The sequence below is a fragment of the Schistocerca serialis genome, chromosome 4, assembly GCF_023864345.2.
Source record: "Schistocerca serialis cubense isolate TAMUIC-IGC-003099 chromosome 4, iqSchSeri2.2, whole genome shotgun sequence".
In the NCBI taxonomy this organism is placed as follows: Eukaryota; Metazoa; Arthropoda; class Insecta; order Orthoptera; family Acrididae; genus Schistocerca; species Schistocerca serialis.
This window is the reverse complement of record NC_064641.1, coordinates 570583341-570603354: the sequence shown is the minus strand read 5'-3', so window position 1 is coordinate 570603354 and position 20014 is coordinate 570583341. Positions and strand designations below refer to the sequence as shown.

At 40.3% G+C, this 20014-nt stretch overlaps 1 protein-coding gene across 1 annotated transcript in view; it reads right to left on the bottom strand.

The window, feature by feature from the left end:
* LOC126474022 (UNC93-like protein) overlaps nt 1–20014 on the bottom strand; it is a 413395-nt gene that overhangs the window by 338610 nt on the left and 54771 nt on the right. The window contains exon 2 of the mRNA XM_050101427.1: nt 16373–16559. Coding sequence (XP_049957384.1) covers nt 16373–16559 — 187 coding nt within the window. The remainder of the gene's footprint in view (nt 1–16372; nt 16560–20014) is intronic.

Here is a 20014-nt window from a genome sequence, read left to right as displayed (position 1 = left end):
CTATATGAGGAATTTGATTATGCTATGTATTTATTATGATGAAATATTGAAGAAGTGTCGACGAATATGTATATGTGTAATAAGGTAAGGAATAATGAGTAGTGGTTAGGGACTCTGATTTATGAAAAGGATGTTAGAATCCTAGAATCGTACTTTAAGAGTTATGAAATGTGTGTATATGTGTGACTGTATCACAATGCTGACGAATATTTTATTTGGACACTTATATTCATAGGATTTTGTTTCTACACATTTTGTTACGCAAATTTTCGACCTGTGAAATGTTTATATGAGACTGTCACTGTAGCGGAAACTGCTGTCGTAAATATGTCGCTAGGAAAGGTAAGTGACCGTGACGTAATGCGTTGCGAGCGGCCAGGTGTGCGAGTTGCCTGGAGGAAAAGCCATTATTGCGAGCCCTTTTCAGCGGCACAGGTAAAAAAAAAAGGGGACGCCATTAACCTTGCTTCTGACATTCCTTTGTAGAAAGCATCGCAAAAACGACACGGTCGAACTTGAAAACATATGATTACACTAGCTCTTAATTTACGATATTTACTGAAATGCCTAATGAAATGACGAGAAATATTTTTACATCTGCACACCTGATTATGACAAGCATCTTTCTATGAGAGTTGAGAGAATTTCTACTAACTTATGAAATGCCACATAGCTATTGAATGATGTTTTTATGCTTTGGTTTGCGTAATTGCTTATTTCATTTGATACCTGTTTTCCAGCTGTGTTGCAGCATTGGTTTCATAAAATAAGATTAAATGCATTTGCTAATGTGAACACTTTCTGTCAACAGATCTATTCAACAATTATTTTATGATCCACATTCTTTAAAAAAGGAGCACTTGGAAAGGAAAGAACAATAAGAAGGAACTAGTAACAGTAACACATAATTTTCTTTTCAAGTACATGGTAATATTTCTTTTACAATAAGTTGTTGTGGTGCACCACTTTAATTAGTTAGACATTAAAATGTGATTATACATTTCCCTTATCTGCATTGTTATCTTTAGTGTACTATTTTCTCTGCTTGAGCTATGTCATGTTTAGATATAAGCTGCTGTTTGCCAGGCATAATGCTACTGAACTTTAATTTGTGTTACTCTGCTAAGCCAGTTTTACTACTCATTTATTTTTATTGTTGCTGCACATTGGCTCATATTAGTTGTAATGTTGAATTGCTTGGTAATTTAGATTTACTGTAGCTTGCTTTGCAATTTTCCAATTTTTTTGTCATTGCTGTTTGTGTTAATTGTTTTGTGCTGCTGCATTGTCTCGTTCCTTAGTTTAGCATCTGAGCTCAGTAGATTTAAGTTAGCTTAAGAGGGGGTAGCCTCTAAGAGAATGAGTTGCGATGAATTGGAAGAAATGCATTGAGAAAACAGGTTTAGGTAGGATTTTCTTGGAAATAAATGTTGAGGTAAGAAATGTGTGAACATATAAATACAGAAAGCATGCTTAGATAGAATTTTTTTGGTGGAAACAAAGGATGAAATAAGAGGAAAGATATATGAAGTTTTGGGTTGGACTGCAGTACCAAATGTTACACTGAAAACGAACCCTGTCCTTTCCTATTGGTGTTATCCCACTATGTGTTTGTGTACCCTTGTGTATTTGTTTTCTTCCTGTCTCTGTGTAGTTTCATAGAATTTTTTCTTCTTTTAATATTAAGCTACATTCACTATGATGAGGAATACTGTTATCCTCAAATATAATTGGCATTAATAATATGTTATTTACTTTGTAAAGATATTAGACATTATTCATTCTGTTTAAATGCTCATGTGTGAAGTTGATGTTTCGCAAGTTATTCTGATCTTTTATGTATGTACTCATGTCATAATTGCACTGATGTATATGTTAGTTCGATTCTTTTGTAAAGCCTGTACTACAAATGTTATCTGTATTGTTATGTTCTTTAATGATGTATTTTGTACCTTTGTAATTGTATTCTCATGTTATAATATTGTAATTGACACCAGTTCATCAAATTAAGTAACTTGTAAGCATTCCTTTCACTGCACACGTTTCTGTTGGTCATAGTATATGGACAATATGTGAGAAGTAGGGACTGTTAGTGTTTGCACGTGTGTTACTAATTCAGCAAGGGACTGGATAACAGCATTGCTGGTTCTAAGGACAGGTCAAACAAATTCTTTGTGAGCGCACAAGTGGTGGTTATGGACTTGCTATATTATCCGCAAGACTCTTCAATGGTGATTTTGCACCTGCACAGTCACAACAGATGGCTGTTGGTTATCTCTACAAGGACTACAGTGGGTCTACATCTTTGATGATCCATCAATATCATTATTTCTACAAGGACTACAGTGGGTCTACACCTTTGCTGACTCACCAGTACCATTATTTCTACAAGGCCTGCAGTGGGTCTGCACCTCTGGTGGCCCACCAATACCATTATCTCTACAAGGACTACAGGGGGTCTGCTCTGTGATGACCTACCTACCAACACTCTTCAAAATTTCGACTGACTCTGCTGTGGGTTTGACCTGTCAGCATGTCAAGAGTCAGCACTGTCTTTCCGTTGGAAGGACAACACTACTTCTTCAAGACTGCATGGAAATCCACTACTTCTGTGTGCAATTTCTTTTACTGCTCAGACTTTGAGAAAAACACTGCTATTCTACTGTTATGTATGATTAGGACTGTCTTTATGGACTGTGAGAAATTTTTAGCTTTTGACCAACATTGTATCAATAAGTGTGTGCATTTGATTTCTTTGTTATTGTAATTATGAAAAAAAAATTTTTCAAATCTGTATTGGCCACTGCCCAATCCCATTTGTAAAATATTTTTGTGGGGAGCATGGGGGCTATGTAAGTAGGCTGTTTAGGTTTTTTATTGATAACGCCACCTCTATATGAAAATCACTGGCTGTGCTGTGTGCAGTCTGTGGCTGCTTTGCATTGTTGTAATACTCGCCATTGTAGTGTTGGGCAGCGGCAGCTGGATGTGAACAGCGCGTAGCGTTGCGCAGTTGGAGGTGAGCCGCCAGCAGTGGTGGATGTGGGGAGAGAGATGGCGGAGTTTTGAAATTTGTCATGAACTGCTATATTTATATATGATGATATCAAGGTAAATACATTGTTTGTTCTCTATTAATATCTTTCATTTGCTAACTATCCCTATCAGTAGTTAGTGCTTTCCATAGTTTGAATCTTTTATTTAGCTGGCAGTAGTGGCGCTCGCTGTATTGCAGTAGCTTGAGCAGCGAAGATTTTTGTGAGGTAAGTGATTTGTGAAAGGTATAGTTGAATGTTAGTCAGGGCCATTCTTTTGTAGGGAATTTTGAAAGTCAGATTGCGTTGCGCTAACAAAATATTGTGTGTCAGGTTAAGCACAGTCATATGTATAATTGTTATAAGGGGACGTTTCAGGATATTTGCAAAAACGATATTTGCAAAAACTTGGGCGCGCTAACAGATACAAACGCCCAGGAATGTTGACGGATGGCGTAATATTTTGTAGGATAGTTCCCACCCACAAGTTTCCAGGTGGGAAGCTCTTCCATATCCTCCATATAGTCCCGACCGGTGCTCCATCATATTTCTGCATTTCTGGAGCCCTAAAGAAAGACATTCGTGGCCGTCCATTTGCTTCGGACGAAGCGGTGCACGCCAAGGAGCTATCATGGTTTCGTAGCTAACTCCAAACATTTTTCCGTGAAGTCATTAATCGTCTAGGCTGAAGTTGGGATAACTGTATTAACAGTTATAGCAGTTACTTTTGAAATAATAAACACTTTACCCACTTTCCTTCAATGTGGCCCATTTTCATTTGATTGCGCTTTATTTATAGGGAACTTAAAGAATATATCATGGACACAACAAGCTGGAAAAGACGTCAACAAAGCCCAGACGGAAGCAGTGGAAGTAGTAGTCCAGGATGCTGTCCATTCGAAAGTTAAACTGTCGAGCAGTACAACGACAGAAATAAAACAAAATTGGCTTGAAGGAAAAGTAGCCTACAGGTAAATGAATCTAATAGTACTGCGTGGTCCTAGAGGGTCTATATGCAGATAGAGAAGCTTCCTTCTTCAATGGAAGAAGCTCGATGATGTGCAAAACGAATCATAAATTGTGTCATACTAGCAGCTCTACGTGGTTCTAGAACGAGAAATAAGGGGCGCGGAGAGGGTGCGGCCAAGTAGCTCTCAACTGTCAGGAATGGAATGTAAGTAGCAATCTGAATCAGTTCATGAATGCAGTTAACTAACTACCGAAAAATATCCATTAAACTATACACCATACATATAATTTCCATTGTATTACACAATAAATTTGAAGTAGTCGGTACACACAATAAAACAGTGTCGAAAAACAGTCATTTGCACAAATTAATTAATATATGCCGGTAACTACTGGATACTACCACATAATAATTAAATTCCTTTTATCTGACTGTAAATAAATCACAAGCCCGATCGTCTAGTGCTTTACACGAAGTTCACGACTGATCCTTCAAATGACATGATTTTGTTTACATGGAAATCTGTAATCGAGCTGAAGCACCTGCTACAGAAAGCAGTAGCGCAAGGTGTGTTCACCGTTTCGATGGTCCTCAAACATCTGCTAATTCAGGTATATAGTTTTACAGCATTGTGGCGTCAATAACGGATAATACCAAAGAATATTTACGTGTAAATATGAATGAAAAATGTGTAACGCCTTGCTATACACAAAGGGAATATGACTGAATATATGGGACCAATTTGTGCCGAAACGTATAATGCTGTGAGATCGACATTTTCACGTAACTTCCTGGTTTAAAATATTCTTGAATTATTGTCACGTCAAATCTGGCTAAAATCTCTATCTTTCGACGAAATGCTCCCTCGTGTTCATCAGTAATAACCTACTGTCGTAACTGTTGTTGTGGTGACCATTTCCTGCTAATTTCTATTCCTCAGGAATTCCTGAATCACCCCCTGCAATGCTGTTTATGAATGGCAGCACAACAGCTCGAATCACCAGACTGACGTATAGATTTTCAGTCAGGGTGCGTGGTATAATCCTCAACTTGCCTTATTCTAACTATCACACGGCCATCACTGGCACTGATACATAACCAGTTTTCAACAGTAAACACAACAGACCTCCTCTTTGTCCTCCAATAAGCCCTCGCTGACACCACTGAAATTGCAAATGGCAATGGTTTGGGGTCAAAGGAGTGAACGCTGCAGAGCGTCTGGCTCGGAGCTGTCCTTCAAGTAGCCTATTTGTAACAGTTCGTTGAGTCACTGTGATGCCAAGTGCTGCTCAGAGTGATGCTGAAGATCCAGTACGATACGCCAAAGCCATCTGCCTCATACGACTGTCTTCTCTCTGAATTCTGCTACGTGACCGTCCGGTGCACATCACCTTGTGACTGTACGTTCTCGTGACCATTGCTGCCAGCAATAATGTAGAGTGGCTACATTTCTGCCAATTCTTTCTGTAGTACCGCAGAAGGCACATCCAGCTTCCCGTAGCCTTATTAATCGCCCTCGCTAAACTCAGTGAGGTGTTGATAATGCGTCTTTTTCGCCTTAAAGGCATTCTAACTAACGTCAACTCACGAAGTCCAATCTCAAACATAATCAAAGCTCACAACAGTTACAGCGTGTATTTAAATAAAAGCTTATTTGCATTTCATAGTGGCGTTCTTGGTGCCACTCTTACGCGACTGACGCGAAATCTGAATAGACATCATCGTTCAGATGTAGAAACACGCCTACAACCTTCGTTACGTCGCACAACTTCCTCTTGGTGTTGCGACTTTTTTTTCGTCAGTGCATATACGAGAGCAAGTGAAAAAGAAATGGCATCTTGATGAGGTCTGTTTTCACACAATGGTCTGCCGGATTCACTGTATTTACGAGTGATTGACTCACGTCTCATGAGTGGTTATTATGCGACTGAGAAAGTTTTGCTCTTGTTCTTTAATGGTGCACTTCCGCGTGTTCAGCCTAGTTCTTTCTTTTTTATCCACACACTCGTATTTCGACGAGCGTCTTATTTTTCTTCATGTTCTGTGGAGTGTTGTGTCGTAGGTTCCTGGACTCCAATTAGACGGTAACTGTTGTTCGTCTATCATCACTGTTCAAAAGTGAAGTAGACTCCCATTATGCCCTTTGATGCTCTTTTGTTTCTAGTGTCTACCCTGGTATTCCCTGAAGCGCACTTCCTCTCACATTTTCCCCACTCTGGTGGATGTGATTGTCAGCGAGATTTATGCTGGACCAAAATCTTACTTAAACTGAAACCTCACGCCCTGTTTATTAAGTTTTCCAGTATCTTTATTTCGGTAGAGAACCTAATCTAGCTGTCACAGAAACTTGGCGTTTGCACGACGGTACTGGTCTCGTCGTGTCATTTGTTAAGTATCCTCCAGGTGTTACTCGGTGACAGCTGATTTGCTTCTTTGTTTAAGTACGGTGTGTTACTGAAGTTCCGTACACGTCTCCTCGGGTGTGCTAATAGTCATTCGCAAGGAGTGGGGTATACAGCTGGTTTTCTGAGACCTAGATTGTCGTAAACTTCACAAAGAAGACTATCTTTGTTGTAGGGAGACAAAAGCGCTGTATGCCATGTATCGAGTGGAGGCCAACGACCTCTCAGAATAATGGCGCTGCACAAGGTAGATAATCGATTCCTGGCATCTCTTTGTCTGTTGACATCTTTTTCGGGGCGTTCTTTGTTCTGACTGCAGTCCCGTCTCACTTTGACAGTCTGAGTACCCATTCCTTAACACTATCCTTGGCTACAATTCTGAAAGTGTTCGTGATGTATGGACCGGAGTCTTTAACACTGAATTTCTTTGTGGAGGATGGTACTGGCTCGAGGCATGAAGACAGAGGTAAGTGTCGGTGCGTTTTCTATACTCACTGTGATCCAGCCGGTCTTCACTTAACTAACGCGTCGAAGGAAAGTAGCTGTTTTCTTTTTCCAAGTTCCATCTTGAATTTTATGTTATGATATACAGAATGAATATTCCAAAACTTCTTAAAGTTTTTTCGTTCCAGTTGGCCAAACCACAAACAAGTCGTCGAATATACAAAGAAACACTTTCATCTTAACTGCTCGGAGCATCAAAGTACGCAGTGCGCGTCGGGAATGGAACGTAGCTACAAATAGCTGCGCGAGCCCAAGGACAGTTCACGGTTTGGACGGAGTCCAGGCAATGAGCAAGGCTCACAGCAACTGGAAAAGATGGCTGGGTCGGTCGTCCAACTATTGTGCCCAAAAAATAAGCAACAATTTGCACGAACTATCCGAGATATTACAAGTTTATTCGTTCTTCACCAAAACTCCTTAAATTTTGGAGTTTCCTAACGACTCTGTTTGTGTTCATCGGTTGACGTGGTACTCAGCGAGCACAAACCTTGCGACAGTTTACACATGAATAGGCAATTTGCTAATTCAAAACGGGGGCTCATTTTCAAATATATCATCAGTTGTGGTACGACGATTATCACAAAACATTCGCTCAGCAGTCTCGGAGTTCCGTTCCTTTTTCGAAGTAAGTGATCTACTCGAACTCTCATCGTCGCAGACTCGTACACGTCCATTTTTAAAGCGATTTATACACACATCATTTCTTCTTATGCTCAGACAGATACTGCTGCTGCATTTTGCTTATAATCTCCACTGCTTTGGTTCCTTCAGAGTACAGAAAACGAATCACTGCCCTCAGTTCTTATTTGGTGCATACGGAATCACTAACGACCACAACTATTCATTGCAACAACACAGGTTACTTATAAGAAGAATAGTAATGTTGAAGAATATCATTGTTGAGATAATGCTATGAATGTGTGGAGGAAAAGTAATATCTGTACTTGTTGACTCGTATATACCAGGTGTTTATTAAAGGTGCAAACGAAAGAGATGAGTAGGGTACAATGGGACAAGCAAATAATCTTAATGGACATAAATCTGGAAACAAACAATTTCCCCGTTACGACGTATTATGAGAGTGCATTTACAGCTTTTAACGGAGTCCCCGAGCATCCAAAATGCAGATATGCACTTGTGCACAGAATCATTACAAGTGCTTCATATGGCCACCATTAAAATGAAGGTAGTCTTCAGAATGTCTCCTATTGATGTCCTCGCTCTTTCAAAAACACCAATTGTGTTCCGATTGCATTGGCAACCATCCACAATACTTTACCTGAGATCATAGATTCTATTAACGGGGTTGGAATATAAAAAGTTTTTAAATACCTCAGTACAAAAAAATCAAATTGGATCAAGTCAGAGAACCTGCAAAGCCATGGTTTTTGATAGCCAGGACGCAGACACATGTGGAAACGCTATTTACTAATATTGGGGTATTAGTATCACGCTTGGACTAGAAATAGCGTCCTTGATTAGTAATCAAAATGCCCTCCACTTAAATTTTAATTAAAAATTATCAGTTATGTCGACCGAAGACTTCCGGGATAATAAGTCACCTTCATTCTGCCAACGGCCTTGTCAAAAACGGCGGAGGAGCAGACAGAGCTTCAGGGCACTCTCTTGTCCTTGGAGTGGGATACTGCACGTAATGGTGGTGGAATTAGCAATGATCAACTGTATGAGAATGGAGAAGACAATGGAAACCACTGCATTAAAGACACGTAATATGTATCTACAGGACATGTGGCTGTCATTGAGAAAGTGTCATGATGATCTGTCTATTGGCAAAAGATTCCGGAATAGTCCCCCATTCGGATCTCCGAGAGCAGACTGCTAAGCGGGAGCCAATCATGAAAAAAAAAAAACTGAATAACCAACGAAAGCGTAATGTTCTACGGGTCGGGGAGCGTAATGTCAGAAGTGTAAACGTGGTAGGGAAGTAAGAAAATCTGAAAAGGGAAGTGCTCGATCTAGATACAGTGGGGTTCAATGATGTGAAATGGAAAAAAAAGACAAGCATGTCCATTATAATTATCCGGGCTGTTATGCCGTGGTCGGTTGATGAATCCTGAAGTGATTCCCAACGTTTCGTCTCCGACTGCGGGAGACATCTTCAAGGGGGTCCGTAGCTTGATGGAAGGTCCAACACACACACTGGCTCGGTACTGACTGCCGCTAAATTCCGTGTCCGCGCGCCCCCGCGCCGCGGCGTGACGTCACGTGTTTTGAAAACGTCAGTGCAATTGGCCGCTGTCCGTCGCCGTAGATCGCCGTTGCCATCACCCAGTAGTGGACGAGTGGTACACATCGTCTTTAACACCGGCATCCATATACCGTTTAATTTGACGCCCTCCTCCTTTTTGTTGAAATTATTTGGGTGTTTAGCGATTTCGATTGCCTCCCTGTAGAGCCTTTCGTAGTATCCGCTCGTGGCCGCTAGTACTTGCGTCTCCTCGAAACGAATATTGTGGTTCCCTGGCTGGAAATCATGCTCCGCAAAAGCTGATCGTTCCGTTTCTCCTCTTCTACAATTTCCCTTGTGCTCTTCCAAACGTTTAGAAACAGTTCTTTTGGTGGTACCCACATAAACATCACCACAGCTGCATGGGATCCTATACACTCCAGATTTTTCCAATGGTTTTCGAGCGTCCTTGGCAGGCCTAAGGTATTCCTGTATCTTCCTGGTGGGCTTGTAAATTATGGTAATATTCCGCTTTGCCAAGATCCTCCCTATTCCTTCCGTTACATTTTTAACAAACGTCAGGAAAACCTTAGATTTCGCAGTAGCCTGTACGTCAGTATGATTTCTGCATGGCTGCCTCAACGCACGTTTTATTTCGGCGGACGAATATCCGTTCTTCGTTAGTGCATTGTGGAGATGTTCCATCTCAGCGTCGAGCAACTCAGGTTCACAAATATTTCTAGCTCTGTCCGCTAACGTCTTGATAACACCCCGCTTCTGTTGTGGGTGGTGGTTCGAATCCCGGTGCAAATAATGGTCCGTGTGCGTGGGTTTGCGGTACACTGAGTGGCCCAAACTACCAGATTAACAAAGGCGGTTGTCCCATATGTCCGACTATAAATGCCACAAACAGACAAGGATACAAATTTATAAGAAAATATCATAATATACTGTAGAAAAATTACACCTATGAAACCAGCTTTTCAGTTACCAACAGTTTTGAGTTAACCAGCAATATTAAGGATGTAATAGTCCCATACACAGCAACACTTGCCTCCTGTGGCTTAGTAAACCTCCATACGTACATCCCCTGCAATGACACTCTCTCAATGATACGAAGCAATTTAATCAAATCCAAAACGCTAAGCAATGCAGAAACTTATGAACTATGACACTGCTTGAATTAATCCTCCCAAACAACTCTTTCTAGTCAATGACAAGTTTTACATGTAAAACCAAGGTCTGGCAATGGGTAGCAGCCTTGCAGGCTTGCTTGCAGACATACGAGACATAAACTGGAAGACGAACTATACTTAATTCATCCACAATTCACTGGAAAAATCGTATGTTATAAAAGATATATGGATGAATCAACTACTACGGTGTCGTAGCAGGTGGAGAGGTGATACTCCGACTTGGCGCGTCCCAGGTGGCGGATAGGGGGGTCCTCACCGGTTTACCGGCGGACTTGAGCGAAATAAAATAGCTCTCGCGGACGAAACACTAAACAACCTCTACGGCTAACAACCGTAGTTGTAACTCGGAGCTTGCTCCATACAAGGTTGACTACCTTTGAAAGTCAAACATGGAAGGAAATCTTTCAAGGAATAATCCACCGCTTGGCAATAACCAAGGAAGACTGCACTCGGATACGGTGGGCAGTCACCTGAAAGATAACTTGGATGAGTCGGAGCATCTGAAAATACCCAAAACGGACAGACGACCAAAACTCAAGACAGGACAAATAAACTACATTGCGACACACAATATAAATTCCCTCATACAACCAGGCAAACTCAAAATTCTGACGGATGAAATGGATCGCAAGGGGATTCTCATAACCGGACTTCAAGAAATGAGAAATACTGATCAGGAGCCGATAGAATCACAAGGATATAGGATTTATAAGGGAATACCAGGGAAAAGAGTCATGAAACAGTGTCCACAATTTGGAACAGGATTCGTGGTGAGTCTGAAAATAATAGAGTCCATAATAGAATTTAAAGCACAATCTCCCAGGCTCTCAACATTAACTCTAAAAGCTGCAAATAAAATGTACACAATAATAAATGCCCATGCCCCGACAAATGATAAAAATAATAAAAAAGAACACAGAGAAGAGGTAGAAAAATTTTGGGAGCTCTTATATCAAACGACGAATAACATTAATAAAAATCACATCAAAATTTTAATTGGAGACTTCAATGCCCAGTTAGGAAGGGAAAAGAGATATAGAGACATAATAGGGAAATGGACAGCACAAAGAAGAACAAACAAAAATGGCATAAGACTAGTGGAATTTTGCAGAAACCATGACATGATCTCAAAGTCGACGTATTTTAAGAGAAGACCAAGTAAACTGAAAACTTGGAAACATCCAGACTGGAAAAAAAGGAGAATGGCAACTGGACCATGTCTGCATGAATAAGAATTACCACAAGGAAATTTACAATGTGAAAGTACTGAGAGGGACAGATACCGGATCAGATCATTACATGATAAAAATTAAAATTAAATTAACCCCATTAGCAAAGAAAAAATCCCACCAGAAGAAGAAGAGAACCTATGACCCTCATAAACTGATACAAAATGAGGATTATGAAGCACAAACCAGGGATATAAAAATAACCGATGATCTGGAAGAAATAATTCCCAAATTGAAACAAATAGCTGAACAAGTTGCCCCTATAAATCCAAGGAAAAAACACCAGTGGTGGAACGATGAATGTGATGAAGCAGTGTTGGATCGACACCAAGCCTGGCTAAGGCATCAAAATGAAAAAACAGAAAAATCATATTTGGAACTCACAAAACAAAGGAAGACAACACAAAAAATAATAAGGAGAGTTAAACGTCAGTACCAAAAAGATATACTTCTAATGATAGAAACAAATAGTGAAAAAACATACTCAAGAGACTATTACAAAATATTTGGCAGACAATTACAAAGATATGATCCTCCAACATTAATGTTAAAAGATAAAGATAATAACCTAGCCCATAGCAATAGTAAAAATAAAGAAATTCTAGCAGAAACATTTAACAAGTTACTAAATTGTGAAGATCCCCCAGAACTTCTTCAGATAAACACAGAAACCCCAATTAAAACACCAGCAGAAAATATAAATCCACCTACAATTAATGAGGTCTACAGAGTTTTGAAAGAACTCAAAAACTACAAAGCAAGTGGAAAAGATCAAACGTTTGCTGAACTTTGGAAATATGCAGCAGAACCAGTAAAGATAGCATTACACCAATGCATAGTAAAAATCTGGAATGAAGAGAAATTACCAGAAAATTGGACTACTGCTATAATACATCCATTACATAAGAAAGGAGAAAAATCAAATCCAGACAACTATAGAGGAATTTCCCTTTTGGACTGCACGTATAAGATCATGTCAAGAATACTATACAACCGCTGTAAAGATCAACTAAAAATGGAACTGGGAGAATATCAAGGAGGATTTAGATCCTGGAGAAGCTGCCCAGAACAGATAATCACCTTGAAGTTAGTTATGGATGTCTACAAAAGAAAGCAAAAACAACTAGTCATAACCTTTGTAGATTTCAATATGGCGTATGATTGCATCCATAGACCTTCAATGATGAAAATATTAAGGAATTTTGGACTTGTTCCTAAATTAATAAAAATGATGCAGTTAACCTTAACAAACACCAAATCCAAAGTAAAATTTAGAGGAGAAATATCTGAACCATTTACGATTAAAACAGAGTTGAGACAGGGAGATTGTTTATCACCATTGGTATTCAATTGTGCTCTTGAATATGTAATGACAGAATGGTACAAGGAAAATCCTATGAATATTAAAATTGGAACTAAGAAAGATAAAATAAACCTAAATTGCTTGGGATTTGCTGATGACCTAGCATTACTAGCTAATAATATTCAGGAAGCCACGAAACAAATAACAAGCTTACAAAATATAGCACAAAAATTAGGACTCCAGATATAATTTGAAAAGACTGAAATAATGGTAACGGATCCACTTGTAATAGATCACATCACAGTAAACAATAGGGAAATTAAAATAGTGAAACAATTTAAATACCTGGGTGAAATTATAACACATAAATTCGACGAGAAACCTGCATGGCGAGCAAGAACTAATAAAATGATAAAAGCTCAAAAACTAACATGGTCTACGTACAATAAAAAATGTCTATCAATTAAAACAAAATTAAAACATTACAAGACGGTGGTTCAACCAGAGGTTACATACGGAAGTGAAACTCTTTTTAAAGTCACCCAGAAAAACAGAATTGACAAAATTTTAAAAGTAGAGAGAAGAATTGCTAGAACATGCATAAATAAGAAATATCAAAAAGCTGGGCAATGGCGGATAGTTCCAAATGAAGTGGTGTACAGAGAACTGGAGCCCATCACTGATACTATACGAAAGAAAAGGATCTCTTTTTGTGGTCACATTCTGAGGACACCAGAAACCAGATTATCAAGGATAATTATTGAGAAACTCTGGAATTTGAAACAACAAGGAGGATGGCTTAAGGAAATAAGAGAGGATATGGAAGAACTGGAAATAACTCTGGATGATTTGCAGAACAAAACGCCAAATTTAAAGAAGTTGAGGGACACAGAAATAAGATTTAAACCAAAAATTGACAAACGACATAAAATGAAAAGAGTATTTACAGATAAGAAACGACGAAAAGCATCGGAACGAATGAAGAGATACTGGGCCACTCGGAAGGGGAAAATACCAAAGAAGAGGACCAGAAATGATTGACTGAAGTGGTCCAATGAGGCCGTAAAAGCAGAAGAAGAAGAAGAATCAATAACACTTTTCAGTGGTCCAAAAGAAGAACTAAATAACCTATCAGATGAAATGAATATAATGCACCCAAATATCAGAATCAGACCATGAAAGGAATTAATTTCCTTGATATGACGATTCACAGTTACAATAACAAGTATATTTTCCAAATATATAGAAAACTCACTATCACTGATGTTGCCAGTAACAATACCTCATGACACCCAAACCAACAGCATCCATGTTCTTGAAGTCATCTGTAAACCGTGTAGTTCGCATCCGCATCAGTGAAGCAGACATATGTAAAGGAATGAACATACTAAAATTAATAGCCAAAAATGATGGATATAACACCTCCCCCAAAAAAACGCTATATGAAAAAATCCAAAGTAAACTTAAGCACCACCACCATCACAAGTCAAAAAAGAAATGAAAAGATCTGCCAGTCTTCCATCGTAGCACAGTATCATACAAACTCACAACCATTTTCAGACCACATAACATAAAAACTAAGGATAAACAAAAAAAATTAAAACTGTTCACAACAATAGATCTTCCTCCTCAAAGCGGCTTTCAGTGACTCTTTCCAACCATCCGCTCTCTCCTCTGAATTTAAGAGTGGAATTCCCATTGCACTCTTAATGGTACGCTATTTCCCTTGTTACTAATTTCACCAAAGGTTGTTTTGACTTTGCTGTATGCTGAGGCATTACTTCCGACAGTCATTTCTTTTTCGATTTCTTCACATTTTTCATAGAGCCATTTTGTCTTAGCTTTCCTACACTCCCTATCTATTTCATTCCTCAGCGACCGGTATTTCTGATTTTCCCTGAACATTTTTGTACTTCCTCCTGTCATCGATCAACTGAAGTATTACTTCTCTTACCCATGGTTTCTTCGCTGTTACCTTCTTTGTACCTGTATTTTTCTTTAAAATTTCTGTGACTGCCCTTTCCAGAGATGTTAATTTCTCTTGAACCGAACTGCCTATTCTTCACTGCAGTATCTACAGGCTCAGAGATCTTCATGCGTATCTCAGCAATTCTTAGTACTTTCGTATCCTACTTCTTTGTGCCTGATTCTTCGTGAGTAGTCTCTTAAAATTCAGCCTCCTCTTCATGACTACTAAACTGTGATCTGAGTCCGTATCTGCTCCTGGATATGCCTTACGATCCTCTATCTGATTTCGAAGTCTCTTTGTGACCATGTAATCCAGCTAGAATCTTTCCGTATCTCCTCGTCTTTTCGAAGTATGTCTCCACTTCTTGAACAGGGCCTTCGGTTTTACTGGCTGAAATTTATTGCAGAAGTCAATTAGTCTTCTTCCCTTGTCATTCCTAGTACCAAGCCTATATTCTCCTCTATAGCTTTCTGTTGTTCCTTCCCCTACTACCGCATTCCAACCGTCAATGACAATTAGAGTTTAACCTCCCTTTACGTACTGAATTATCGGTTCAGGAGCGTAATATAGTTTCTCTATCTCTTGATCTGCTTGCAACGTCGACATGTGGTCCTGAATTATTGTGGTTGGTTGCCGTCGATTCTGAAGAGAACAATCCTCATCAGACTCTTTCTATTACAGGCCACATGTCCTGTGAATAAACATCGTGTGTCTTTAATGCAGTGGTTTACATTGCCTCCTGGATCGTCACGCCGTTGATCATTGCTGATTCTTCCGCCAGGGGCAGTTTCGCACCCCAAGAGAAAGAGAGTGCCCTGAACCTCTGTCCGCTCCTCCCGCCTTCTTTGATAATGCCGCTGGCAGAATGAGGGTGATTTCTTATGTCTGAAGTCTTCGGTCACCATTGCTGACAATTTATATTCAAAATTTAAGCGGTAGTAGGGTTGGAACCCGGGACAGAGGACATTCCGATTACTAATTCACGGCGCTACGCCTAAATCAAGGGTCACCCATTAACTCCAAATTTCGCCGCTCTATACTAGTGGTTACGTTCGTCAAACGTCTTACATTGACGTCTGCCGTTATTTTACGCTGTGTTGCTTGTCTGTTAGCACTAACAACGCTGCGCGAACGGCGCTGCTCTCGGTCGTTAAGCGCTTGGCGTCAGCCACTGCGTTGTTCGTGGTGAGAGGTAAAACCTGAAATTTGGTTTTCTAGGCACACCCTGGACGCTGAGGATCTTGAAACATTGGTTTCCTAACGATTTCCGAAATGGAATATGCCATCCGTCTATCCTACAGCTACCCCTTCCGCTTTCAAAGTCTATTAATTCTCGTCGCCACCTGAGTACAAATGACAGCTCCGCGAATGCGCTACCCTTTTGTTCCTTGTGTATGCAATACTACCACCACCTGTATATGCGCATATCTCTGTCCCATGACTTTTGTCACCAAAATGTATATTAGTCAAGCATCCTGTGCATATACACAGGATAGCTGCGCTCACTGCGTGGTGGTGAAGTGGAAGTAAGGTGTCCGTCAAGCAGACGCTAAATCACACTAGGGCGCTTACTAACCTTTGCTCGTGCGCCTCGAGGTCTTTTGGACGTTGTTGGCCCTTCTCCAGAACCAGTGTGGGCAGGCTGGAGCACACAAGGGGAGCAGCGGGCGCCTCCTCCTCCGGTTCTGGACCGCTCAGCTTCTGCAGCCGCTCTGCCGCAGAGTCGCGCCGCATGTCGGTCATCTCCGTGCCACACTCGTCCTCTGAGAACATATCAGTCCGTCGATCAGTATCGTCTGGAACCTGCACATCTTCTTTTTACGAATATTTCTTTCGTGTCTTTGACAAGAGGTATCCTTATGACGGGTGGTTCAGTATTCAAAGGTAGACATCTGAAAGAAATTAGAACGTTTTTCCTAACTGTGGTGTCAGTATGATTATAGAATTAAGCAGCTACTTAATTACGAGTTGGTTAGAAGACAGCAGCACTTCTGATGCCACTCTCGCTAACGGGCGCGATAAAGCTAGCGGGAATTATATCAGAATGTTAGAAGTAGTCATAATAAACCTACAGTCGCCCATTACAAACACTATTGTAAGGAGCTTAAAAATGTTATTAGGAAGGCAAAGAGTATGTGGTGCTCAAATAGAATATCAGATTCGCAGGATAAAATTGAAACTATATGGTCAGTTGTTGAGGAAGTGTCTACACAGCATCACAAGGTCGACGATGTACAGTCACTTCGTAGTAAAAATATTTCTGTTACTGATAAATCAGATCTATGTACAGTATTTAACAATCATTTTGTGAGCATTGCTGGTGAATTAAATTAAAAAAGTTAGTTTCTACAGGATATCACATAACTCTCTTAGCATATGCCTTTACGAGATTGATGTCTGAAGTACTCCTCTGTGATACAGACAAGGGGGAGATTGAGTCAATAATTAAATCACTGAAGACTAAAGACTCTCATGGATATGATGGAGTGCCTAGCAGGATTCTCGAACATATTCTCAGTTCGAATATAATGAATTTCCTTGAGACACAGAAGTTGCTGTCCATGCATCAGCACGGCTTTAGAAAGCATCGCTCCTGCGAAACGCAACTAGCCCTTTTTTCACATGAAATCTTGCGAACCATGGGTGAAGGGTATCAGACGGATGCCATATTCCTTGACCTCCGTAAACCGTTTGACTCGGTGCCCCACTGCATATGGTATTAGCATATGGGATTGGTTCCCAAATATGTGAATGGCTCGAAGACGTCTTAAGTACTAGAACCCATGACGTTGTCCTCGATGGTGAGTGTTCATCGGAGGTGAGAGTCTCATCTGGAGTGCCCCAGGGAAGTGTGGTAGGTCCGCTGTTGTTTTCTATCTACATGAATGATCTTTTGGATAGGGTGGTTAGCAATGTGCTGCTGTTTGATAGTGATGCTGTGGTGTACGGGAAGGTGTCGTCGTTGAGTGACTGCAGGAGGATACAATATGACTTGGACAAGATTTGTGATTGGTGTAAAGAATGGCAGCTAACTCTAAACATAGATAAATGTAAATTACTGCAGATGAACAGGAAAAAGAACCCCGTAGTGTTTGAATACTCCATTAGTAGTGTAGCGCTTGACACAGTCACGTCGATTAAATATTTGCGCGCAACATTGCAGAGCAATATGAAGTGAGACAAGCATGTAATGGCAGTTGTGGGGAAGGCGGATAGGCGTCTTCGGTTCATTGGTAGAATTTTGGGAAGATGTGGTTCATCTGTAAAGGAGACGGCTTATAAAACATTCATACGACCTATTCTTAAGTACTGCTCGAGCGTTTGGGATCCCTATCAGGTCGGATTGAGGGAGGACATAGAAGCAATTCAGAGGCTGGCTGCTAGATTTGTTACTGGTAGGTTTGATCATCACTGAGGAAATTTAGAGAACCAGCATTTGAGGCTGACTGCAGAACAATTTTACTGCCGCCAACTTATATTTCGCGGAAAGACCACAAAAATAAGTTAATAGAGATTAGGGCTCGTACAGAGGCATGTAGGCAGTCATTTTTCCCTCGTTCTGTTTGGGAGTGGAACAGGGAGAGAAGATGCTAGTTGTGGTACGAGGTATCCTCCGCCCCGCACCGTATGGTGGATTGCGGAGTATGTATGTAGTTGAAGATGTAGATGTAGAATACTGTGCGGCTCATGCTAGCTCTGTACTTAGCCATATTTGTAATTTTTCCTTTAGCAATTGTCAGTTTACTGAGCGATTAAAATACTCAGTAGTAAAGCCGATTTATAAAAAGGGAGAAAGGGCTAATGCAGAAAATTTTAGACCAATTTCTATGCCATCAGTGTTTGCTAAAGTTATTGGAAAGATATGTACGTAAGGATAATTGTTCATTTTATTTCACATAATTTGCTATCAAATGTGCAGTTCGGCTTTAGAAGTCGTTTAACAATGAAAATGCTATATTCTCTTTTCTCTGTGAGGTACTGATTGGATTAAACAAAAGGTTTCAAACGCTGGCGTATTTTTTGATTTAACTATGGCGTTTGATTGTGTTGATCAGAAAATATTGGTTCAGAAGTTGGACCATTACGGAATACGGGAAGTAGTTCACAATTGGTTCACCTCTTACTTTAACAACAGACAGCAAAAGGTCATTATTCACAGTGTCGAAAATGGCTGCGATGTGGAGCTGAGTGGGGTACAGTCAAAAGGGGGGGAGGGGGGTTGCCCCTGAGATTAGTGCTGGTGCCACTCCTGTTCCTTATTTATATAAATTATATGTCCCCTAGTATTACAGGTGACTCTAAAATATTTTTGTTTGCTGATGACACTAGCTTGGTTCAAAATGGTTCAAATGGCTCCGAGCACTATGGTACTTAACTGCTGTGGTCATCAGTCCCCTAGAACCTAGAACTACTTAAACCTAACTAACCTAAGGACATCACACACATCCATGCCCGAGGCAGGATTCGAACCTGCGACCGTAGCGGTCACGCGGTTCCAGACTGTAGCGCCTAGAACCCCACGGCCACTCCGGCCGGCACTAGCTTGGTAACAAAGGATGTTGTGTGTAACTTTGGCTCAGGATGTTGCTTGTAACTTTGGCTCCGTTTCAAATAGCGCAGTTCATGACATAACTTCATGGCTTGTAGAAAATAAACTAACGCTAAATCACAGTAAGACTCCGTTTCTACAGTTTCTAACACACAGTTCAACAAAATCCGACGTTTTAATTTCACAGAATGGGCATATGATTAGTGATACTGAACAGTTAAAATTTCTAGGTGTTCAGATAGATAGTAAACTGTCGTGGAAAGCCCACGTTTAGGATCTTGTTCAATGACTTTACTATTCGAACGATATCTGAAGTAAGTGATAGTTCCTTACGAAAATTAGTCTACTTTGCTTATTTTCATTCGCTTATGTCGTATGGTATTATATTTTTGGGTAACTCTTCCCATGCTAAAAGTAAATTTTTGGCTCAGAAACGGGCGGTTCGGGCAGTAAGTGGTGTAAGATGGCGAACCTCTTGTCGACTCCTGTTCATTAGTTAGAGTACTTTGACATTCCCCTCTCAATATATGCATTGCTTACTGCCGTTTCTTGTTAACATATCAGCTTATTCCCAAGAATAAGCATCTCTCACTCAGTTAATACTCCACAGAAATCCAACCTGCTTTTGCATCGGACTCCCTTAACTCTTGTGCAAAAAGGTGTGCAGTA